The sequence below is a fragment of the Bemisia tabaci genome, chromosome 9, assembly GCF_918797505.1.
Source record: "Bemisia tabaci chromosome 9, PGI_BMITA_v3".
Taxonomy (NCBI): domain Eukaryota; kingdom Metazoa; phylum Arthropoda; class Insecta; order Hemiptera; family Aleyrodidae; genus Bemisia; species Bemisia tabaci.
The window spans coordinates 1,607,181-1,634,042 of NC_092801.1; the positions used below are offsets into that span (position 1 = coordinate 1,607,181).

The 26,862-nt window shown below is 40.8% G+C and overlaps 1 protein-coding gene across 5 annotated transcripts; it reads left to right on the forward strand.

The window, feature by feature from the left end:
* Window positions 1-3,016: 3,016 nt before the first annotated feature.
* Window positions 3,017-26,773, forward strand: LOC109038240 (uncharacterized). Of its 5 annotated transcripts, none has more exons than XM_019053237.2 (3): window positions 3,017-3,237; window positions 22,301-22,748; window positions 24,814-26,773. In XM_019053237.2, exons 1-3 carry the CDS (start codon window positions 3,058-3,060, stop codon window positions 26,160-26,162), a joined length of 1,977 nt encoding a protein of 658 aa, XP_018908782.2. In that variant the 5' UTR covers window positions 3,017-3,057; the 3' UTR covers window positions 26,163-26,773. The 5 variants fall into 5 exon arrangements, with proteins under 5 accessions (XP_018908782.2, XP_018908783.2, XP_072160866.1 ...); XM_019053238.2 differs by lacking the exon at window positions 3,017-3,237 and adding an exon at window positions 6,119-6,245; XM_072304765.1 differs by lacking the exon at window positions 3,017-3,237 and adding an exon at window positions 15,563-15,584.
* Window positions 26,774-26,862: the final 89 nt, after the last annotated feature.

Below are 26,862 nucleotides of genomic sequence, written 5' to 3' on the forward strand. Positions count from 1 at the left end.
CTAAAATATCTGGAAAATGTCGAGGAAAAATATGCATGAATGTTGTCAAAAATACATGTTTTATCATAGGAAATTTGGCAACTCTCGAATGTTCATACGGCGTTCTTCTTTAGCACGGCAGTCTAGCACGTCCATGAAAACACCTATCTGCGTAGGGAAACTGACGTCACGCTTGGTGTTTCTAAAATGAGCGAAAAACAATTAATGTTTCAATTAATGTTCAATTAATGTTCGGGATAAGGTGCAACCGCAGGATCCGCTCTCATATTGATAGTAAATCAAGAGTGGCGGTAGCCACCCCCGGTCGAGGAAAATGACGTCCTACTACACTGAAAAAAAATTATCGGCGTTTTTACCAAGGTCCGTTGGTACTTTTACCATCTCACTTTTTTTACCAATTATTGGTAATTTTACCAAGACAGACTGGTAAGCTTACCTAAAAACCGGTATTTTTACTGTTTTTCTCAGGTAAGAATACCACTTTTATTGGGAATAAATTCCCGGTAACTTTGCCATTTCATCTCGGTAATTCTACCACAGTCGATAAAAAATATTGGCGTTTTTACCGGGGTCTAGTAAAATTACCGAGAAAGTCAATAATTTTATCGAGATTTCTCGGTAAAATCATCCGTAGATGGTAATTTTACCAAGAAAAAACGGGGATCAAATAGAACCCTAAAATTCTTGGTAATTTTACCCTTTTCCTAGTAAATACGCCGAGATTTTTTTTTCAGCGTTAAGTCCCGATAGCAAAGTGGTGGCCGACATCAACTAAGCCGATAGCACTTTATGCTTTGGAATTTGCACTATAGAGTATGGTGTGAGTCGAGAACTTAAATCCTAATTTTTCTCGACTGAATTCCGTAGGTAGCAATAATCCTAACAAATTAAACAGCGTAAATATAGCACCTCCGTTCGCTGAAGGACATTTTACGGTGAGAAGACGCATATTTTCACTTCTACACATGAAATGATTAGTCATTACGCATTTTAGGATTCGAGGTTGCCTAATCGCGGAAGTGAAGGAGAATATTGGCCTGCATCGTTACTGCTGGGACCGAGCTCACAAAAACCATAATTCAATTTCAATGCGCACTTAAGTGTTTCTTGACCATGTCCGAAAATGCCAATAAAACTGGAGTCCCATGCTGCTGTGCTGAGGAAAAACGCTGTATGAACATTCAGAGGTTGCCAAATTTCATCCGATTATTATGATTAATAAGATTATTTGGACGTATTTATGCTAAAAGGAACTATATAAACCCTGTGCACATAGGTAGTTCCTTCTGGCGTAAATACGTCCATTTTTGAGGGGAGCTATTCATATTTTCTCTTGAGATTTTCAGATCATTTTGATCAGGTTGCAAATAAAATTATTTGAAAAACAGAAGGAAGAACATTCGCAGGTCTCCCTGAGAATTCGTATTTTATAGAAGGAAATCTGGCGACGTCTGAAGGTTTGTACGGCGTTATTACTTAACACAGCAGCATTGCGGAGAGAAGGTTCCAGTCCAAGAAACGCTCCTATAGTTTTTCGACAAAACCTAAAATTCTAATCGGAATAAAATCCAGCTTCACACCCTTCAAAGACACAAAAATGAACTAAACCTCTCGCAACTTATTCTTCAAGATAGCTGCTGGCTGATTATTGAAATCGACAGACAAACCGATCGACCAAGAGGAAACGGAGGGATCCTATTGGTGGATGCGGGTGGTTGCAAAGGAGAATGGACCACTAGACAAGGTACGAATTTCAGCATTCTGATACATGGTTCTCAACCAAAATTTCACGTAAAACACGATACGTACAACGAAAATTACCAAATCAACTCCTGACGAAGATATTTAATGATTCTTAATGCGTGAATTCAAACCACCCGCTCATGAAAACTCAATGCTCTACGTGATTCGCATCGCACGCTAAATGTTTATCAAGACAGTCTCTGCGATGTAAAAATCTTCAACTTCAATCTTGACACTTTGGCTCAGCTATAGCAAATTACCAATAGTTTGAACAACACATGGTGGAAAATGAACATTGCTCGATTGAGAAGCTTGCTGAAATCGTTGTAGTGCACGATTTGACTTACGTAGAGCTTTGAGTTTCTTATGAGCGGGCAGTTCAAATTCCTCGTAACCAATGTGAAATAAAAACGTTAATATCTTTGTTAGGAGTTGATTTTGGTAATTTTCGTTGCGCGAATCGTGTTTTACGTGAAATTTTGGTCAAGAAACATGTATCAGAATGCTTAAATTCGTGCCTTGTCTAGTGGTCCATTGAGGTAAGCAATGGACTAAGGATAGGAAACCTATACGTTGACCCTATAATTAATTAATCCATCGTTTGCCCCCTTAGTTCATGGCAATCACCTGTTTTAACCAACAGGATTGCTCCATTTTCTCTCTTCTCTTCTTTTTCTATCGGATGGTTTGTCGATTTCAACCATTATTCCATAGAAAGAATTACAAAAGTCCGTTTTGTTTTTTTAGGGTTTTTTTTTGCTACCGTGAGTAAAGTAACATCCAACAGTAGTGCTGTTCATTTTTAATGTAAAGTAACTATGGATCAATTTTTGAGTTGCTAGGATGCAAATTCTTGCCTACCCTGCTTATAGTAAGGCTCATTACGCTTAACTGCTCGTATTAACCCGTCTTTAAGAAAAGGACCTTCAAAAGCCCACGGAGCTAATTTTCAGTGCGGCTAATTTTTTTTTTTTTTTTTTTTTAATCAAATGTGGTAAATGACCTCTTTCTGAACATGTAGGACGTGAATTATGTGATATCTGTAAGTACACTTGTTACAGTTTAAAATTGCATCCGGGGTTATAGGCGATGTGCATATAAAGTTATCAAGGTGGAGACATGGTGCTGGGTCCACACCATTTCGTGGGGAAAACAAAGCCAGGAAGTTCCAGAAACTAAAATTAGAGTCAAAATTCCATAGTTAAAATAGTTTCCGTAGTTAACATAGTTAAATTCCATTTTCGGGCCACTTCTTAGTGTTTTTTTTCTTCATTCAAAAGTTATCTGATCGCACCACACACTGAACTCAATGTGATGGTCGATAAGCAGCCATTTCCGTGTCTGTACCAAAACTTGCATTTCGTTAGGTGGCTCGCCAAGCATATAGACGATCGAAGATCGTCACTCAATGTTCTAGTGTTTGTGAAGGATACTTCTTTGTTAAAGATGGAGCTCGGGACTAGATTCTTTCCTCTCATATTATCAATTGTTCACGTGAGTATTATGCAGTCATATTACCAGAAGCTTCAGTTTTGCCCTTAAATCGTAGACTCATTAAGATAATCGACGATGTGAGTCGGGAATCACATAACTCGGTTTGCGACGTTGCAGACTTCCTGTCATACTTTATTTTTTTAACGGAAAACTACTCAATGACAATTCTTTAAAACTGCCGTGATTTTCCCTCTCTGTGCGAAGGAAATTCTGCAGAAACTTCAAGGAATGGTGTAAATTTGTTCTCCTTTAAAAAAAATAACAGAGAGGGGAAGATTTTCAGACACCGCAAACGAGATATGTGATTTCGGACTTCCGCCGTCGAAATGGATGACCTTCATTTGATTGATCTTTATTTTGTAACTCTTTCGCCTGAATCCACGGATTCAAGGAAGTCGGCAGTATTTTTTTCTCGCCATTTCAACCCGCGAAAATAGAATAAATCGATTTTCGGAGTTACTTAGCAAAAAACTCCAACATACTACGATAAAGTTAGCTTCTTCCTCATTTAAAAAAATTGAAAAAAATGAGCAAACAAAAGGCTGGAAAATTCCCGCAATCCTTCGAACTCAAGATTGCACGCTCGCGATGTGAACACCAATAGGCAACGAGGAAATCTTAACCTTATTAACTCTTAACCGTGGTAATATCGTCTCGTATGGATAAATTCAATCTTTCCGCTCACGGAAGAAAGAATAATTTACTGGGGTTAAATTGCACGCCAAACGTCATTATGGCAGTCTCAGTAATATGAAACTATGGCAGCATCAATCTTGACGCTAAGCTCAAGCTGTACACACTTTGAATTCAGTTCCTGTAACCAATGGACAGTAAAAACTTCAATAGCTTAGCTAGAAGTAGATTTCAGTATGTTTCGTTGCGCAAATCGTGTTCTGCCTAAAATTCTGTTGAAGAATCATGCATCAGAGTGCTTAAATTCTTAACGTGTTCGGTCCATTCAATCTAAAAAAGCGAACATAGACAACTTTTCTAACTTTTTTCAGAAAATATGTTTTATCGGGAGAAACAAGGCAACGTTGGACTGCTCATACGGCGTCGAAACACAACCTGGACCTTTTAAGCCCCATTTTTCGATGCCACGATTATCCTAACGCGAGTTTGAATAATCGCGCCGAACACGGTGCGGTTGGTGTCAAACCCATAGCACCGCCTGCAAGGCTGTAGGAATACTTCACGCATTGCGCGAAACAGTGCGGTCGGCGTCAGCCGCATATTAGCGCCTACAAGACTGCATGAATACTTCTTGCATTGCACCAAACGCAATGCGAGAGTTATTTGCGATGACTACTCGACCACGGGTATGGGCACATTGCCGCTATCTAGATCGAAAGCGCATCACATTGTGGAGATAACTCGATGCTTGGCTGAGCTCCCTTCCCTGGCTTGCGCGACGCCAAAATCGCCGCAAAACTAGGACCACGCATCATTTCTTTTGACGGCCCCCTCCCGGTTTTTGCCAGAATTGAAGGGTAAATAAATATCTTAATTGCAACGATTCTGCAACTCGGACGATGTTTAAACGATGCAGCGATTCTGTAACTTGATTCGCGTAAAAATACTTTTGGTCTAATAAAAAGAAAACAGAACGAACGGAAATATTGCGCCAGAATTTTTTGGTAGTTTTATTTCAAATCTTTCCGGGAATTTCTCGCAGACTTCTACAAAAACTGTGTGTAGCTTCTTTTTAATAAAAAAAATGGATTAAAAATAAAAAATGAGTAGAGTTTTGCAACGCTGCAATCGGAGATAAGAACACTTATTTCCTGCGTGCAGGCGTCGATTTTTAATTTCATTTACGGCAGGCGTAACGAGATAACTATTCGACCATGGGTGTAGGTATTTTGCCGCTAGCCGAATGGAAGGCGCGTCACGCTGCAAAGATAACTCCACCGCGTTCCCTTCCCTGGCTCTTGCGACGCTAAAGTCACCGTCAAATTAGGATTACGTGTCATCATTCTTGCCTCTCTGCTACGGTTTTTACCACAAGTAAAGGCAAAATATGTGTCCTCATTGTAAAAATTCAGAAACCCGGAGGATATTAATTTTTTTGTTTTGTCACATAAAAAGAAAATAGAATGAACGAAATTATCGCATCGAAATTTTCGATGCTTACATTTGAAATCATTTAGGAAAATTCGTGGAAAAACTGTGTGTAGCTTTTTAAAAGCAATGTACAAAAATAAAATATAAAAATTGGTACATATCGTTGCAATCAGAGACGAATATGCTTTCTCTCGCGCATGCAACCGTCGGCTTTTGAATCCATTCATCTCTTAAATAACTTGTACGTGGTTGTTCTACTATTTTTTACATGCAGCTGTCCTCAGTGGTAGGCGCCCTCAGGTCTCTAGTATTTATATAATCCTAAAATTTCATTTGAAGTATTTCATGAAATTTCAGGAGAATATATGGAGGACATTGAAAAATACATATATTTCCGAAATTAAATGCGAAATTAGACGGAAAGGAAGCGCTGTTTAATTGGTATATGTGTTGGGTTTGCTTTTTAACGCGTGTTGCATACTCGGCCCCTAAAAATATGTCTCATATTTTCACAGATTTGTGAAAATTCATGAAGTATTTCACGGAAATTTCAAATCATTCAAATTTTCACTTCCCTCGTGTAAACATGCGTGTGAAGTAGTCGTCCCCTCCCTTTCATCTCTCTTGCACGCGCCATTATAATTTTCTCTCAGAAATTGAGAAGAATACCCTTTTATCTGGTTTTTTGACTCTCGTGTATTCATCAATAAAATTAACATGTTACATCATTGATATCCTAATTGATACTTCAGTGCACGGTTGCCATGTTAGTCATGGCGTTATCGTTCCCTCTCATCCAATCGAAAAATTCCTTTCACTTCTCGCTTTTCGTTACGTCACGACCTCTATAAGTAACAGCTTCATCGTAGCATCACGCCTCTGTTCCATTTTTCAAGTCCGTGGGGGTAGGTGCCCACGCCGCGGGTAATTTTATTGTGCGCTAGGTAATTCCATTGTGCGATAGGCATTTCCATTGTGCGATAGATAATTCCATTGTGCCCTAGGTATTTCAGTGTGTACAGTGTGTGTTCACCGTCAAGGACAGGATCGAACTTCAAATCTCTTAGTATAGCTGTCTCGCCATAATTCAGATGAGCACCCCTCTCCAGTTTTAATTCATCATTAAGGCGTATCATACTAAGGGTCGCGTATTTATAGTCATTCCGTAAATAGCTCTATCCGCAGAAGCTTCCATTTGCTTCACATTGTAACTATAAGAAAGGTTTAAGGAATCCTTCAAAATAATAACTTGTAAAGGAATTTTTGCAAAACTCCATAAAAATTCAATGGTAACTTTGAAAGTAGATCCTTGCGAGGGATTACGATGATTTGCCACAACAACAAATAAAGAATCCGGAAGAAAATATTCTATGCTGTCGACAAACTTTAAGGTGCGGACGAACCTATCCTTCAATTTACAAAACTCGAAGTATCTTTAATTTCGTATTCTGTATTTTTTGCGGTGGCAAATAATTTGGACCGCGTTTAGCAGAAAGGATCCAAGCCACGTCAGCTATTGTCTGTAACTAGGTAATTTTATTTTTAGAAAAAAACTTTTGTGCGGATTCTTTCGAAAATTTTCAAGGACTCTGCTCCGTACTATGCAAAAAATTCACTGAAATTTTCAAAAAAAAAAAAAAAAAAATCCGCACAACCGTTTTTATGGAAACAATTTAATGTGGCCACAGCTAATAATGTGGCTTGGTTTCTTTCTGCTTAACGCGGCCTTCTGCGCCCTTTCAGAGACACATAATTTCCAAAGTTGTGCTGCGGAATTTCACCGGAACTTGCGAAAATTTTTCCTTTTTAAAATGTCATTTTGAGGGGTTTCTTAAACCTCCCTTGATCATGATGTAACCCAAATGGGACCTCCTGAAGAAAAGAGCTTTCTAAATGAGCGACTATGCACACGACTCCTACTTAAACTGTAATTATTGGTACGTTTCAAATTATCCATAAAATGGGCCACAAGGAAAAGAATAATCGATGAACTTTACTGCGCTACTTACCTACCTAATATCTTTTTAAAATTTCCCGAGGAAAACGGATCACAGAGCGGAAAGCTAAGAACTGTTTTCGAAATTACGCGTGTGCCATGGGTCAATTTTACTCGCATCGATTTTTTTGTCTTCTGAGCTTTCCGGTGGGCGCAATCGATTGAAAAATATCCATGGCCATCCTCTCTTGACCAAAACTTTTGGGTACTCAAAAACTGGCCGAACCTAATGGACCACTAGACAAGGTGCGAATTTCAGCATTCTGATACATGGTTCTTAACCAGAATTTCACGTAAAATGCGATGAGCACAGCAAAAATTACCGAAATCAACTCCTTACGAAGATATTTAATGATTCTTGATGCGTGAATTCAAACTACCCGCTCATGAAAACTCAATGCTCTACGTGATTCACATCGCGCTCTAAACGTTTATCATGATAGTCTCAGTGATATAAAAATCTGGCAACCTCAATCTTGACACTTTGGCTTAGCTATAGCAAATTTTTTAAAGTTTAAAAAACACATGGTGGGAAATGAACATTGCTCGATTGAGAAGCTTGCTGAAACCGTTGTAGTGCGTGATTTGCCTCTCGTGGAGCTTTAAGTTTCTTGTAAACGGGCAGTTCAAATTCCTCGTAACCAATTTGAAATAAAAACGTTAATATATGTATCTTCGTTAGGAGTTGGTTTCAGTAATTTTCGTTGCACGAATCGTGTTCTACGTGAAATTCTGGTAAAAAAACATGTATCAGATTGCTTAAATTTGTACTTTGTCTAGTGGTCCATTCTGTGAACTTTTTTTTTCGCACTGACAATTTTGTGACGTTGAGGACGCATCAGTGAGATTTCAACGTCCGAAGCACGCCGGCTCTGTGACTCATTGTTGCCAGATTGTGCTGAAAGTTCAGCACACTATCCTATCTAACTCAACGTAAAATATCCATGTTCTCACATGAGATCCGGCAACCTTGCTCCGAGTCTCTGACATTTCACTAACGTTCAATTTTTCATAGATTAGATTTCAGTTAGGAAAACGTTTATGTTTAAACATAGCAATCATTTTAATTCCGGCACAGCTTTTGTCGACAACCGCTTTGAAAACATATGATTAAGATGAGTAGGTATAAGCCTGTCATACCTACCCAGAGACTTTTCTTTAAAAAATAACGCATTTGTAGCGGAGCAGTAGGACTGGTACCCTTCGGTAAGTACCATAAGTTAGATAGGGACCATTGAACGCATTTAAATCAAAAGGAACTACATCCTTCGTGACATGATCCTTGTCGTGTATGTTATCTAATGGGTCACATGGCTCATATCAAAATGTATATACTTGCCTAAAGTGCATGAGCAACGTTCAGAGGCTGCGCGGGTGTTTGTAAAAACCTCATTGTCAATATCAAAATGAGAGGCTGAAAACAAGGGACCCATCGCATCTTCAGAGAAAATGGGCTGCTTTTATGGTCATTTTGTCGCCACATTTCTTCACTGGAGCAATGGAAAGTGTTAAAAATAATAGCATAAATCATCTCGTCGCTGGAGCAATGAAGCATACATTTTCGCAGAAGTACTGACCGCCTTGAGGCTTTAATTTGTAGGAATTTTTAGAAATGCTGGAAGATTCAGAAGGAATGAAAAGTAAAGGATTGCCGAATAACTGTGAAAGCAAGTTTAGATCGAAGATTGCGTTGCATGTGACAGTTTGGTAGTTGGGTACAAACAATAAAGTTGCTCTGGATGTCAAGACATTGGCAATTAAGGAACGGAAAGGAGCAAGTGAATGTTACCATTTTTTATTTAAAAACGTGGAAAGATGAAGTAGCCAATGAAAGTGGTTACTCAATTGATTGATTACGATCTGATAATCAGGTTAATCTGATAAGATCAATGTTTGATAATGAACGAAAATAAGTAGAAATAAGGTTCCTTCTCTCAGAACTTGGTCCACTATTCAATTGGGTTGGTAGCTATACCCTAATTTATTTACCTACAACACATAAATACTATTCGTACAATTAGTAGTACAATAGTAGTTTACAATTAGTAATCCCGTCACAAATTCTAATATTTTCCTGTGCTGAAAAACGACGATACCGTTATCATGAACCCAAAATACGTCACTATGATTTGATCTAGCTTCTATTTATCTATCTTATCTTCTTATACGGATATATTTGTGTCAGTAGCCCAAACTAAATGGATAGAAATAAGATTTGTTTTTTCAACACTTGGTCCACTATTCATTAGGGTTGGTACTGTTGGGGTGGTAACTAAACCCTAATTTATTTACAACAAACGCAGGAGCTGTACAATGATTATTATCTTATTTTACAATTAGTAATCATAATTCTAATATTTTCTATTTCGGCACAAATTCTAATATTTTCCTGCGCTGAAAACCGACGATACCGCTATCATGAACCCAAAATTCGTCACTATGATTTGATCTAGCTTCTATTTATCTATTTTATCTTCTTATACGGAACGGATATATTTGTGTTAGTAATCCAAACTAATTTTGAAATCTCGGTTTGAAACCCAGTAAGTTTCAGCAAACTCAGATTTCCCATCTGAAAGGGTTGTAGGTGCATACAGATCTAAAAGACTGTCTTTGAAAAGTCAGTCATGAAATCATTTCGGAAAGTACGCAAACGCAGTAAACAAGGCTTGTATGATAAGTTTCGCTGGGCTCGATGTCAGAACTCGGGTGAAAGTCATCCTGCTATTTATCTGCGAGGTTTCAGTTCCTGTGCACCGAAATCTTCCAGGTGCAGGTGCTGCCAGGTTGAGTTTTTGTGTTCATGTTCATATCTCCGTTGAAGTAATTGAGAGCATGGAAAATAACTATAGTAAGTAATTACCACGGCGGGTTTGAGAAGGGGAAAAACAGTTATCAAGAAAGTAGCTTACAGATGAAGACAACAAAGAATCACAGATAAAAAGGATAATTACACTGTGGGTTAGGGGGGTGCACAATTTCATTAAGTGGAAACCCAGATAACAGAAACAGAAATTAATTTAATTAAGTAATTAATTTAATTAAAATTTAACAGAATATATTTACAACAGAAACCATTCGATAAAAGAAAGTTGGGAAACTGAATCTATAGGCTGTTCTAGTGGCTATAGGTACTATTCCTCTTTTGATAAATCACTGGCTCGAATAATAATAACGCTTGGTGGTATTTCATGTTCTATTTTTCCTGACCACTGATTAATTCGCAGCAATGCCTCAACGCGTGGATTCAAGTGAAGTCATGTATATAACATGAAATTCTTCAAATTAATCCGTCAAAGATATCAAAGGGGTGGCAGATAAGCACAATCAACCACAGCAAACATTATAACGAGTTACAAACACTGCTAACTGGAGAGAGAGGGAAAGTACAATGGTCGTAAATACCATTTGTCGGGGAATTATTTTAGATAAGGACTCTGAAATTAGCATATGGGTGGTATATTTCATTCCAGAAAGTGGAACTGTGGTGTCTGGCTGGGGAGCCATAGACTCATGGAAGTGAACATAGCATAAAGGATTCTGAAAACTCTTATCACACATGTATATTGGAACCCTTCGGGGTACGGATTCCCATCCTTAGAGCTGCTGGGAGGTTTAAACCCCTCCTGGCGGGGGCTAGGTACTCCGGAGGCAACGGGGTGCTCCTATGAGGGTGGGGTCCGGCTGGACACTGCTGCGGGGGGCCCTCTCGCCTGACGAGGTAATGGCCGTAGGCTGACCGTCGGGTGGGAATTAAACTCGGACAAAAGGGGATGCGTAGTGCGGATGCATCTCAAGGGGAGTGTCGTTAGTGTTTGGCGGGCCTACTCATAGGCCAAACCCACATACCCAGTCACACTCCCAGACCGAGGTCTCCGGGCTTGCCCGGGACGTTCCACTCGGTCTGGGCCGCGATTGGTATCTGGTACCTGGGAGTGGGCCTGGAAAACCCCCCCGGGGCCCGCCGGATCTGGGGGCACTTCGGTTCCCCCTCAATCCAGTGTGGGAGAAAGCAGATTTTCGATTATGTAGCATCGCGTCCAAGATATTGGACTCCATGCTCATCCTTGATATACTTACTTGCTCATCTCGTCCAAGATCTTGGACTCCATGCTCATCGCTAAAGGTCTCACTTCTTTGCTTGAGCATGGAGTCCAAAAGCAAGTAGACCTCCCTTAGTTTTAAAGTTCATCATGATAGAAAATCGTATACTTCGCTTATCTAATCTATAGATTAGATACTGAACTAACCTAACCTAACCTAACCTAACCTAACCTAACCTAACCTTACCTAACCTTACCTAACCTTACCAATCCCAACCTAAGCAATGCACAATTTTTTTCGAGAACACACTTTTTTGTCTTTATTTCACCAAAATTGTCTTAATAAATTTTTGGACCCCATGCTCCTATATTGTCGGAGAATACCCACGTCCCACAATATTGGACGCTATGCTCACTTCGATTTTTCGAAAAAATTATCCCTGATTAAAGTGAGCATGGAGTCCAAGATCTTGGACGTGATGAGCAACCGAATATCATATAGCTGAGCATGGAGTCCAATATCATGGACGCGATGCTACAATACCAGATTTTCACTTCCGTTTTAAACAAAAAAAAAAAAAAAAAAAAACATGTATATTGGAAATATTTTTTCCTCTTCTTTTTATCTTTTTTGACCTTCAGTTCGCCAGATCTATGTCCAGAGGATTAGGGATCATTAAAGTATCTGGGGAGCAGCCCCGAGAACTTCGAAGAGTCTTCTAGCGGTTGCGGTGCGCGACGATCAGACCGCTAAAGAATTTTGACGGAGTGGGGGAGGGGAGGGGGGGCAACGACGAATCAGGACCGTCCAGGGCAGCATTCCCAAATGTGGGAGCTCGGCCGCGGTAAAATCTCCTGGGGGAAAATCCGAATTACGCCTACAATGCCGCCTATTACGCCTACAATGCCGCCTATTACGCTTACAATGCCGCCTATTACGCCACACAATGGATCGAGTCAATCAGAGAGGTCGGACATGAAATTTTTTACTAAAACTGCAAATTTTCATGTTTATTTCGCCACGTTTTTCATTTCAAGGGTTGCTTGTGTCAGAAAATTGCACGAAGAAACCAATGGAACCACTTCTACAACCTCAAAATTGTGTATAGACGGAGTTATAAGTAGAGTACCCAACAAATTTTCACAGATGGTTCTAAACAAGAAACATCAGTAGGATTAGCATTCGTAGATACATCAAATAATTTTATCCTGAAACAAAAATTATCTCCGTTAAATTCTATTTTCACAGCTGAGATGCTGGCTATTCTCGAAGCAATTAGATATGTACAAGAACTTAGTTCCTGTAACAATGATACCATCAATTACGTCATATGCTCTGACTCTCTTTCCTCACTCCGCACCTTGAAATACAACCCTACTAATCATCCCTTTTCAATGTTAATCCATGATACTGTTCATTCCTTATTGGCCAATGGCCACTCCACCTCTTTTATCTGGGTACCGGCTCATATAGGAATTCTGGGAAACGAAACAGCGGACAGAGCAGCCACTGAAGCATGCTCTATGCAGAACATCACTCACCATCCATTCACTCAGCAAGATGCTAAAAAAGCTATGTGCGAACTTATCACAAAATCGTGGGAACAAGAATGGAGCACAAGTGAACAGAATCGTCTCCGTAGAGCCCCCATGCCATATCCAAGAACATCTAACCACAAATCAAGATCATGTGAAGTCCAAATTGCGCGTCTCAGGATAGGTCACACTTTTTTCACTCACCATCATATCATATCTAAAGAAAACCAACCCATCTGCCACTTCTGCAATTCATCACCTCTAACCATCAAACACATACTTATGGACTGCTCTTCCCTCCGATATCTCCAATCACAGATCTACTCCCCTTCAATCAACAGAAATTCAAACCCTCTTACATGCGATGAACCTAATATTACCACCAAAATTCTAAAACTCTTCACCTCTCTTAATTTAAAAATCTAAATTTTCGTTTATATTCCTTTTTTCAAAATTATCTCTGTAAAGACGTTAATAGCCTGAGTTGCTGAATGTCTCAAAATTATAATAACTAACTAACCTTATAGGGAGAGTATGGACAACTCGATTTATGTAGCTCTTATGGTCCAAAAGGGCGACAACGTGAAAAACGAAAATCACTAGAAGAGTGCCGCTGCCAACCTGTGCATTCGAAAGATAAATCAACAGGGCCGACAGCGCATTTTAAACAAGCGTCTTTAAGGATACAGACTTTGAGACTGAGAAAATGTATGCAAAATCAAAGTTTTATACGTGCTTTTATAATTGTTGATCAGTGTACCTACTCTCGGAGTTTGAATTAGTACTACTGGATAATTCGAGTTCATAGGTCGGCTGCCTTTTTGAGCCCGAAGAGCTACATGACCTGATTAAACCTAACATCCAAATTTTCGAGTTGTCCATACCCTCCCTATGAAGGTACTCTAGTTATAAGCGGTTAAAGTTTCTAAATTTGTCCGACATCTCCTATTGACTCGATCCACTGTGCGCCGCGGGTGCCCGCGAGTCAAATGGACTGCATTTTGCAATTTGGAACTATAAATTCTGGCTCATCTGAAAAAACACTTATGTGCATAGGGAAACTAATGGCACATACGTTGTTTTTAAACCGGGCCAGACTTTATAGTTCCAAATTGCAAAATGCAGTCCAAATCATCCCCCACCCCGAAGCAAAACTCCCCCTCGGTGGCTGAGAGAGAGTCGTTTTAACCTCCCGAGGGGAAGGTGTAAAATACTTCATCTTGTCCGAAAGGGACTTAGACCAGAAGGTCTACTTTAATTGGATGTATTCAAGCCAAGAGGAACTATGTGCATACGGCTTGCGTGAGACATAGTTCCTGTTAGCATAAGGCCTTGTCTCCACGGGACGTTTTCATGGGATTTGTCCCAAGTTCGAATCGCAGGAATGAAACTTCTGGTATTTTTCCCAGTTACCGTCTCCACGGGACGGGGCTCATACAGTCCTGCGACTAGTTTGCGCGGGAAGATAAATTAGTTAAAGTCGAGTATTTAACCGGGATTTAAATAATAATTGCACTCAATTGACAATGGACCACTAGACAAGGTATGAATTTAAGCAATCTGATACATGTTTCTTAATCAGAATTTTACGTAGAGCACGATTCGCACAACGAAAACTAACCAAACCAACTCCTATTGAAGATATTAACGTTTTTATTTCACATTGGTTACGAGGAATTTGAACTGCCCGCTGACAAGAAACTCAAAGCTCTACGTGAGTCAAATCGCGCACTACAACGGTTTCAGCAAGCTTCTCAAACGAGCAATGTTCATTTCCCACCATGTGTTGATCAAACCATAAGCAATTTTCTATAGCTGAGCCAAAGCGTCAAAATTGAGGTTGCCAGATTTTTAAATCGCAGATACTGTCATGATAACGTTTAGCGCGCGATGCGAATCACGTAGATCATTGAGTTTTCATGAGCGGGTGATTTGAATTTACGCATCAAGAATCATTGAATATCTTCGTAAGGAGTTGATTTCGGTAATTTTCGTTGTGCGCATCGTGTTTTACGTGAAATTTTGGTTAAGAAACATGTATCAGAATGCTGAAATTCGCACCTTGTCTAGTGGTCCATTAGACACATTATTTTAACTAAACTAACATGAACAATGTAGTAATGAATAAAATATCGCACAATTCGTTTTCACTTCTTCTTCTTCTCTCAGTGGGTCCTGGGGGTACAAGTACCATACTTGGTACTGGGAAAAATATTGATTAACTCAATATTTTTCCCAACTTCGTAAGTGGGATTTTTCCCTGGGACAAATCTCGTGAAACGGCTCGTGGAGACAAGGCCTTGATACGTCCAATTTTCACCAGCGCGCGTGACTGAATGAGGGGTTGCTAGCCCCTCAGATGGAAAAATGCGCTGAGAAAAGATGTTATGATAGCATAATCTCGGTGACACATGACATTAAGTTGAATGTTAGACATTCAAAATTTCCAAGTGCTGAACAGGACCATCCGGAGTACAAGGAGTCGAGAAGTCTCCTTCATCGTTTTGGGGTTTTCTTTTTTGCCGTTGTGCTATAATTATGTATAATCTTTGTAGTGGATCGACATCTACCATGCTGTATTGTGGACGACTAGGATAAATGATAAGGCGAGTTGTGGCGAAGGCTGGATACTAGATAGACATATTACTTTTCATTACAGGTTACACTGGGCTCGGAACTCGCAGCCCGTACGGATGAGCTGGATGAAGGTGACGAACAACGTATCAAACTTAATCAATCCAGAGCTTATCTCATCAATGAAATCAAATTTATTTTTCCAGCAATCTTATCAATAGCTTTACATAACTTGCTACGCTGCACCAATCTAAAGTGCATCTCTTTCGGGGTGAGATTTTCACCTCTAGTGTATATCCAGTATACCTAGTACATTAGTTTTAGTATTCGTGCCTTTGAGAAAACATTCAGTCGCGTATTCTGTGCAGTGCAACCATTACATCGCTCAAACACCTTTTTTCAACTACCGACAAAGCTATTAAATTTTAAAGTACAAATTTCTGGTTCAGAATGGATTTTAAACGTCCTGCATTTTTTACTGCGCTCATCATCTTTGTGTGCTCTGGGAGTGCCGTGCCGTTTTTATCGTCCCCATACGAAGAGAATTCGAAAGATTCTCTTTCTCCAGTGGCACTCGAACCACTGGTACTTAAAAATCAATGTGGGCTTTTACCATGGCCTAGCCAATCATACCTCAGAAGCTTAGTTGAGGAAAGCAAGTGCTACGTTGACAAGACGGAATGCTTGTGGAAAATGGTCAGGAGGCCACAACCGTTTTGGTTCCTGTCGCGCCCTCGGCGTTTCGGGAAAAGCCTCTTGGTCGACACTATGGAGTCATTCTTTGAAGGCGAGGAAAAGCTATTCGTCGGTACCAAAATCTATTCACATTATCTTGGCAAGGATTGGCCTAAACATCCGGTAATTCGTATAGATTTTTCATGTGGAATTTCAGTCATTTCTCTCGATAGATTTGAGGTTTCCCTGTCAGCATATTTGGAAGATATTGCAGCGAGGCATAATATCAATCTGAATACGCGGATTGTCGGTACAGCCATTGGCCGATTAATTGAGAAGCTGAATGCAAAGTATAATGAAACGGTCGTAATTTTAATCGACGAATATGATACACCTTACACAGCCAGTTATGCACGGGATAAGGAATTAGCCGCCCGGATTTTAGGAACACTGCAGAGTTTCTTCAGCTCCCTGAAAGGCGCAGTTGAGAAAATACGCTTCTGTTATACAACAGGTATAACGCGGCTCCCCCTCTCTGACTTTTTTTCAGGGGCGAATGCCGCAGTCGATCTTACAATGGACCCCGAATATTCCGACATCGTGGGTTTTACCGAAAAAGAAGTAACACAATATTTCGGGGGCTTCATCGAGGAAGTTGCCATAGGAAGAAAGAGCAGCACAGAAAGCGTTCTGAACGAGATGGCTAAGTGGCTGTACGGATTTCGATTTACCTCAAAAAATGGGTCCTTGTATAATCCGATCTCTGCCATCGGTTATTTGCGTTCCGGAGGTGACGTACATTGTTTCAGTAGCTCAGGAGGAGCAAGTCAATTCCTTGTCGAGAGACTGAAAACATTCAAACGGGAGGCTGTCGAGTTATTTGTAAGCTCCCCAGTCGTTGAAGAATCTGGTGGATTTGATGAAGAACAAAAAATAACTGCTACATTCGCGGAACTCACAGGGAAAATCAATTATGATTATTCGACGGATCCTGCAGCCCTAAAAGTACTTCTTTTTCACGGCGGCTACCTGAGCATCAGTAGCTATAACAATATGACTGATTGTTTCACTTTAAGATTCTCTAATCTAGAGCTGAGACATGATTATGCTAGGCGCCTTTATTTCTCTCTCAAAGGGCAAGGTCCGGCAAGTATGCGGTATAGGATAAAGTCGTTGGCGCGAGACCTTAATGCATCTCGCTGGGAATCTTTCATTTCCAAACTGAATTCATCCCATAGTGGCATTCCATTCCATCTCAATGCTAATCCGACAAAAGGCCTTAAAGCATGGCTCCAATTCACCATGTACCTTGTATCCCATTTTAGCAACTACAAAAATATGGCTGAGCCTTCAATGGAAGATGTAAAAAATAAAGGCCGAGCAGATATCACACTTTTCTTGAACAATAAACTGTACATTTTTGAACCAGTAATGATGGGAAATCCTGTAAATCCAGTGTACGAGTGCAAGGTGAAGTACCTGCAGAAATATTACTTCGGTACGATGGAAGAAGTTGTGTGCATAGGTTTGAAATTCAACGAGAACGGAGACGTTGGGTCTTGGGGCGTGGCCAGATTTTCTCACGTAAGGAAGCAGGTCACTGGTGAGAGTGGATAAATATCGCTAACAAATCCATTGAGCATTAAAGAAAAAGAAGAAAATAGGGAGCTCATTGACTGATTTCAGAAAGGAATACTCACATTTTACCCTGCGAACTGACAAAATTATTGAATTCCTTGCACAGATTGGACCTTCAACCGAAAATGAACTGAATTTTGCCAGATATTTCACAACAAATCTTAAAAGTCTGTGTAATTTTTTAGGAGACATTAAAAAAGAGTTACAATCCAACTTACGTGGCATAATAAATGGATTTCAGAACCGAAACGATCCAAGAAAGAAAGAAAAGAGGGAGGACCTAAAAATCGATAAGGGATCCTATCTCCCAAAAACTAGTCGAGGCTAATTTAGTACAAATGGCGTCCTCTTCAGCAGGGCAGATTTCCAATAAAAATCTATTTCTTACACGTCATTTAATTGTCAACGACACGTTGTACGTACAGGCACCATCATCCAAGCACCATTATTTCCAAAAGAACCGAGCCAGTGCTGCGGTTTTCACGAGCTTAAGACGTGGGTGTGGGTCTGCAAATCCATCCTAAAGAAGAATCAGACAAGAAGAACCTGAAAAAAGAAGAAAGATCGAGGAGCAATCCAGCCGAAGGTAGGAGAGATGTGTTTGGGACTCTTTTTTAACTTTTCTCCGAATCTGAGCGATACCTCATTGACAACATATGGCAGAGCATGGAGAGCTCACGCTTCGCGTCATCGCGCCTTCAATTTTTCAGATGCAGCACGGACGTCCATCAAGTACGAATAGTTGTATCTCTGCGCCGTCGTTAACGCTCATCCTTTCCCTCGTTTTATTTCAATATTGTGTTTGTTTCCGTTTGTTTTATTCGTAATAGTTCTTCAAACTAGTAGTATAGACAGAGCATTGCGCCTTCACGACTCACGCAATCGCGTCTATCCAGACATAGAAATCTTTCTTTCAGCTTTTCGTCGGTTTTCTCATTGTCCTATAATTCCCACTCCTCTCAAATGATTAAGGGTCAAACGTTGTCATTCGAGGGATGAAACGTCATTTAAAAAATATATCGTCATCTCCTGGCGAAAGTATCATAAGCGCCATGCGACGTACGTTTCGAAATTTCCGCCGCCATTCTAGTTTTTTACAAAGAAATTGTTCAACGAAGCTGTCCAACAATTTCACTTAATTTTCTGTATGCTGCCTATAAAATTCAGTGAAATTTTTAGACAGATTCAATCACCAATTTCTCTGTAAAAAATAAAATGGCGGCGGAGATTTTGAAATGTCCGCTTGTGATACTTTGGCCGGGGGTGACCACGTTTCGATGGCCTAGGTGCAAAAGCATGTATCTCCATCGCGGTGCTTCAAAATCTCTGCTACTCTTTTATTTTTTCGAGGAGGAACAAGTCAACCATAAAACTCAAAATTTCTACGAAATATTTTACTAATAGAGACGAAAAATTTAGGAAGTTTTCATGAAGTTAAAGTAACTGGGTTTCCTAGGAAAAATTAAAGAATGATAAGGAAGTCTGCGACGCACACTGGATCGAGTCAATGATAGAGGTCGGGCAAAATTTGGAAACTTTAAACGTCTTTAACTCCGTTTATACAAAACTTTGAGGTTCTAAAAGTAATTTCAATGGTTTGCTCGTGATATTTCTAGAATCTAGAGACGCCGCTTAAAATTTAAAATGTGGCGAAATAAACATGAAAATATGCAGTTTAAGTCAAAAATTGCATTTCCGACCTCTCTAATTGGACCACATTTTGCAATTAGGAACTATAAATTCCGGCCCGGTTTAAAAACAACGTATGTGCCATTAGTTTCCCTATGCACATAAGTGTTTTTTCAGATGAGCCAGAATTTATAGGTCCAAATTGCAAAATGCAGTCCAATTGACTCGATCCACTGTGCGACGTCGCAAACGGTGATACGCACTTCGGCCATGGATATCACCCAAGGAGCAGTGATCGTGATAAGTTTCACTTTTATCGACGTTGATTTATTGCATCAATATCGGATGACAATAGCGATTTCGTTGCATAAATTTGCAATTAAATCGCGATTCCTTCGACGACGATTTATCGCAATATCATCGAGGAAAGAATCTTGATGAGCGCTTTCTCCGCTCGTCAAAATGGAAATCAAAGTTGCTCAAAGTAGGGACTTAGTCCCGACTTTGAGCCACTTTGATCTTCCATTTTGACGAGTGGAGAAAGCGCTGTAGGTAAAGGGAGATTAACTTTCGATTTTATCGAACGCGATTTGATAGAGATAAAACTGCTACACGATCGAGGATAATCGCTCGGATGCTGACGATCCTACCAATTTTATGGCCCAAAAGTCGAACCTTAATTTCAAAATATCGCGATTTTGCCGTTGAGGAATGCTACATCGGAAGGACCACAAAACCTCGCGAAGAACTGAAACAAGGTGACATCTCCGGCTCTCGGCTGCCGGATAAGGAAGCAATTCAATGGTTTCAATGGCATTTCAATGGCATTTCAATGGCATTCAATGGTCAATTCGAATGGTTGATCTATTAAATTTAATCGACCGGAGGCGAGTTGAAATATGGCAATGCCGTGAGAGCAAAAATTAATACGTCTTAAAACAGCCAAGTTCTTTTTAGAGTTTTCATAATCTCACAACGAGTAATCGATTAATCGACGTATAAAACATTGAACGCGTATAAAAACTGTTCCTTCATTAATAATTACCCAAAAGTTAAATGAGATACGCTCGAAATGAGCTCGGATTTTGGAAAATCGCATTCGAATTGTTCTTTCGTCCAGAAGTATTTCAACAGAAACGGACCACTTGAAGTATGCGATGGATCGCGATATTTTTGCTCGCATCAAACGGGTGAACCATATCTCGCGGATATGGATTTGTCGAGTTATAGGCGGACTGAATACACCTAAAAATCCTATCCGTGGCGGTATGTGGGCGAGCAAGAAAAACAGATGAAATCAGGTGACGTATGACTCGCTTGTATTTTTGAAATGGAATCGTTACGTTACAAAGAACTGACTATCGGGAGCATCTGAGGTTGGCTGTGCATGATGGAGAAAACCGGAGTGAAGAACTCTCAGTACAGAAATTAGAGCTCAGCCTCGGAAGAGCTTTATTAATCAATCCATCTTGTGCCGCTGTGTAATAAAAAGTATAATGAAGAAAGATGCGTGCGACTGATCACAGCAAGGAGTAAGTGAAGCTTGCTCGATGCTCGGTTTTGAAAATTCATAGAGAGAGACCGAAAATGTGGGAGAAAGGGAGATAGAGAACATCCACGAATAAATGCGTTGCGGTATACGCGACACCCTACAACTTTAGAGTAGTGAATTGATCGGAAGAAGCGATCATGCTCACGCATTTAATCGCTTAGGCCGTGTTTATACAGCATTTGACTCTTGATCGCGACGCGATTGCGCTCATTTGATCCGAGACTGCGACTTGACGGGGATTTGATGCGTGTGTTTATACAGGGTTAAACTCCCTCGCGACTCAATTTTAATTTATCAACAATACTGTTGGGTCATGGTGGCAGTGCATCATGTCTTCATCCGACGAAGAAGACGTGCTTTCGCTATGGGCGGTGAATAAGCATCGTCGATTTTCGTCGTTATAGTGAACACCCTTTCAATACAGAAAATATTAAAAAAAGTCAGTAACATTTTTGTTAGCATAAAATGCATTCCGTGGGTTCCAGAGGCACGGCCGAGCCTCCACCAGTTCCACAAGCTTCAGGGCTTCCTCTTCAGAAGTCATTATATTAGCCAACCTCTAAAAATCTTTTTTATTTTATTAATAAACCACCTTTTTTAAAAAAGATGAAATAGTTTTCGTCCGTTCACTGCACCAAGCAAGACAAGACTGATCAAGAGTCGAGTCGGAGTCTAGAGCACAGATTAATCGTTGTCTGCTGACCGGACTCGAATCACGGACAGTAGGTCTACGAAAAAAAAGGTCTACTCAAAAAATGTCCACATTTTTTGGTCTACAGTTAAAATGTCTACAATTGGACGGAGTTAAACAGAAAGGAACCAAGCCACATCGGGATCGAACCGAGCAAAAGAGGTTTAAAGTTTGGCTCCTGCATAAGACTCAATGTAAAAGATAAGCTTAAAGTTCAATTTTTGCAAAATTTGCTTCAACAAAGCCTTTGAATTTTCGGCGACAGGTAGTAGAGCAGTGGTTGAGTTCAAAACCACTCATAATTCGATTTTTTCCAAAATGTGGGTTGGTTCCTTTCTGCTTAACTCAGTCCCATTAAGAAGTCTACTTCTAGAATGCCCAAGAAAGTAAATGTCTACATATAACGCGTCCATTAAAGGAAAATGAAGACACGATGGTTCTTCTCCATAGATACAACTAAAGAAGTAACTGATGTGAGTTCACTCTACCTATTTCATTCAGAAGCGAACTTTCTGAGTATGGACTTTTTTTTAGAAGACATTATTATTTTTAGACATTTGCGTAGTGGATTTTTTAGTTCTAGATATTGTAAATGTAGACTTTCTGCTTGTGGACATTTTTGCTGTAGACCTTCTGTCTGCATACCCCGGACTCTTCTCTTCTAGATGGGTTCGTGCGACTTAGAGTCCGATGCGGCGCGGAGCCTCTTCGTGGACCGCACCCGGTGGGTCAAGATCTTCTACGACTTCCACAACCACCCTGCTCAGCCCCTCTTCGTCTCGGCCCCGAGCGGTGCCGGCAAGACGGCCCTCGTCGACATCATGGATCGCTACTTCCGCGTCGAGGTCGACGAGAACCACCGCCCGCGCCCACAGAAAGAGACCTCCGCCTACCGCCTCTTCACCGGCGTCTACGGCCCCCGCGGACGTCACTTCGTCGTCATGAACGAGAGCTACTTCTTCGACGAGCACATCGCCGCGTACCCCGTCCTCAGACTGGACTTCTCCACCCTCCACGCTACCACCCTTGACGCCTTCTTGCGGAGTGCCGTCTCCATGGTTCAGGGTGTCGTTTCTGCCTACCCTTACGTGTCGTCGAGCCTCCAGAACCTAGGTACAGCATTTCGTGCGTGGTTAATAGTAGAGTCCCTTTATACTGAGAGTCAAGACAATGCGAATCCATTTCTGATTGGTTAACCGGATTTTAGGCCTTCACAGTGTCACAAACGGGAATAAAGATTACATTTTCACCAATTGTAAAGATTATAATCTGGAATGGACCGAGGAATTTCGGGTTCGACAAGGAACAAACGGAATGAGAGGAGGAACGGAGAAAAGAATTTAAGAATGAACCGATCAAAGATTACGAAAAACGTTCAATTTGTGTAATCTTTATTCCCGTTTGTGACTCCATGAGGGGTGTTGTCTTGACTCTCAGTATAAAGGGACTCTAGTTAATAGTGAGGGGCTTGGAGGACAAAGCGCATAACGTCGTTTCTCGTGTGAAAGAGCGCAACTCCATCGCAGGGTTGCAAAATCGACTCAAAGAACTCCTGCATTTTACAAAAATAAACCCGTGCAATTTTTGTTTAAATTTGTCTGATTTTTCCACGGTATCAAAAGAGAAATCAGTCAAATTTTCAGTTGGAAATGCCCTTAATTCTTTAGGTAAAAAAGCTGTTTGCTAGGGAAAATTCGGCAAAATTGAAATGTAGATATGTTCATTCGTGCGAGGCACGACGATAACTGCAATTTATGATATTCCAAGGTATGCGCGATTAGAGTTTCCAATTACGTGGAGCCTAATGGCGGAAAGAAAGTTCGAACTCATATTTTGATGATGGGATTTTTTAGTGAAATTTTCTTAAAATATATTTAAAAGACTAGTTTCAGTTGAAATCACGCGCATCTTAATATCCTTTCAGAATCTGCACTTATGCGCCTTGTCATCCAAGCCCTTCAGATGTAAATTCAAGTTATGGAGTTCAAGATCGGAAGAGGTGTTATTAAATTTAATCATACCGTTGGAAAATTTCAGCGAAAAAATCATGGTTTTTCAAGGACTTCCTAGTATTAACCCGCAACATAAATAATTCTAAATTCGATGAGTCTAACTTAATAATAATTCTCAAAATAATAAGACTAAAAAAACAAGGACCCAGGCCAGGAGGCCTGTGGGAACATTTTGCCATGCACAAAGGTGGAGTGACTACTAAGGAAGAAGTCATATTTCAGTCAAGGACAAGGACGTCCTGATGTAAATCTCACTGCTTGGGGGGGGGGGGGGGCGACGTCCTCCTCGATATCCGACGATAATCCTCCGACATCGATGGTCGTCATCGATCAAAAAAGAACACCGAAATACGTAAATGTACTATTTCCTTTATTGACTCCAAGTTCACATGATGAATGACAGGTACTCGAATTGGTAGCGAGGAGCACCGGGTCGATTGTTCAAACGTCATCGAATGAACTCGATCAATAACTCCCTATCTGACAATCTGTATATCAGCCACATAGACATAAAGACGGAGGGCTAAAAGCAAAAATGAAGCTTCTTTTCAACCACCTCTACTATTGGCTAGAGGATTGGCGGCGAAATCGGACAAGTTTGAAATTCAAATGTAGGCGGAACTAGATAAAATGCGGAAACAAGTATTCTAGGTTGATTTTGCCCAAATTCACTTACCCACTCATATTCTTTATACCTTAGGTTAGCTTTGGTCCGTCGTCGACCGATTAATTTCATTTGGAGTAACGGTCATCTAGAACTGTAACGGCCTGTTTGAACCTGCAGAACCACCATGAGCAGAAGAAAAACTAACTTTATCTGAGATTACTGCCTGTTACCGAGCAAAGTAGTGTATTATAATAGGACGCAGTCCCACTTTCTTATATATTCGTTTTAGGCATTTAAAATATGTTTCGAAGAAGAAATGTGAAAAATCAGAGGACAGTTCAATCAAATTTCCGTTTGCCGCCATGGATTCCCGCGCTCATTTACACACTCACACAAGCACCCATCGCCAAACAGCTTCACTTTTTCCCCGTGCTTTTAGATACGAGCACTCCATCTTTATGTCTTTGATCAAGCCGCTTTCACAGCGCAGCCTCGCGCTCTGCGACGCCCAATCGCCATTGCCCCCTATCACTACAATGAGTTTCTTTTTATCCTTTAGGAACAACACCCGAAAACTCCAGTCTCGCTGGCCGGAACCTGACGCGCGACCTACACGACTACTTCAAGAAAAAATGCGTGGTTCTGATCGATTCCTTCGACCACCCGGCCACCACCCTGTTACACAATTCCACCCCCGACGCGTTCAAGATCCGGTCCTGGCTCGCGGGGTTTTTGGACCATTTGCTCCGCAAGAACAAGCACCTGGAGGCAGGCTTCCTCACGGGGCGATCCCGTCTCGGTGAGGTCTACGCTTCCAACAACACCGTCTACAAAAGCTTCGTCAATAGCGACTTGATCGGTTTCTCATTCGGCCTGTCACCCGACCATGTGAAAGATCTTTTGATGGGCTACAATAGCAGTCTAACCATCGACCAGCTCGCTCGTGAATTCTGCGGGTATAGCATCAACGCCACCGACCTCAGAGCCTATCCTACGGGATCCGTGATCAGGAGTATAGAGTCCGGGAAAATCCTGGAGACCTGGAAGCCTGGTGTCTCCACTGATCGGTTCGTCCAGGCGTTCAGGTTGGACGCAGCTGGTGGTCACATACTAACCGCCCTTCGGGGAGGGGCTGTCGTACTTAAATTGGCCAAACGCGTGCAGTTTGAAGACTTGGAGGAACTGCGAGAGTACTTGGACGGTGTTAACGACAAGAGATTTAAATACCGACAGAGGTCGACCCCTCTTTTCTTGCAATACCTCTACGAGCTCGGGTACTTCACCAACATCTTCGAGGAGCTGGGAGGCTATGGGAATCTGCGTGTGCCTAATTTGGAAATTGCGCATAACTTGAAATCTATCCTCATGAAGGCCTTGGCAGGGGAGTTTATTTTCAATAAGGCACGTCTTGCGAAACTGAAAGACTCCGTCGGGAACCTCGATGGGTCTAGGAAGTCGTGCGAGGGGTTTCTGGATGCTGCTCTGGCGGTGGTCAAGCCGTATTTGAGCGACTGCAGATTGCGGGAGAACATCTTGGTTATCCTCTTCTACGCAGTTCAGTCTGTTGTTCCAGATGTGCTGGAAGAGGTTCTGGTCCCCGGTGGGGTCGGTTTTGATGAAATGGGGCAAGAAGTGGGGTACTTTTTGGGGTTCGCGGACACACTTGTGATCCCGGTCAAACGGGTTGGGGTCATTATTAATCATAAGGTTTGCGGAACAGCTTTCGAAGCTCTGAGGCAAGTGTTCGAGATGGAGTATAATAAACTTATTTCGAATTCCTCAAGGCAGGTTTTTATTGGGTTGAGTTTTGATACTATAAGCAAGAAGATATCAGCTAGTTGTTTGAAAGATAGCACAGCACTTACGCTTGCGTTTAACATGACTGTTGGAGGCGAGTCTAAATTGTGAGGTACAGAGAAGTAGGGCGACTAGTTGGCGATACAAAGGATCTCTCTTACTTTGAGTGTTGAACCCACTGTCACTATCAGGAAAACCAAAACACTATTACACTGTTATTCGTGGAAAATTACAAATCATGCAATCATCAATTACATCTCATTTTACTGTTGAAGGACGATTTGAATCCAGAGAGGTAATTAGTGACAAACAGATGGTAAAGAAGAATTTTTGTTGGTTTGAGTTAGAACTACCGGAAAGTGTTTTGTAGTATAGATAGTGGACGTTTTACGCATTCTTTTTATACCCACATTTTTTTCCTTTTTTTCTCCAAATGTAACTTTATTGTTTCAAATAATACAGTTACGTTAGAAATGTCACAATCGTTACATCAATTTGCAGAGAGTGTTAAGTATTTATATGTCCCTCTGCTTCTGCATCGTAAGAAGGCGAACCTATACGATTCTGCTTGCTAAAATAGCATTAAACGGAAATAAGAAACCCCTTGAAGGGGCAAATAAAAACAAATTATGTTGAGCTTACATCAGCTCTAGAGAAATCATCCTGTAGGATATCAAATATAAATTTGAAAGGCTACAATAAAAGTAAAATACTTTAAATAATGTTATTTTAACCATTTTTGTAATACCCCATTAATACATTTAATACAATAGGACGCAAAGTCACAACAGCCGATTAAATTGTATGGGAG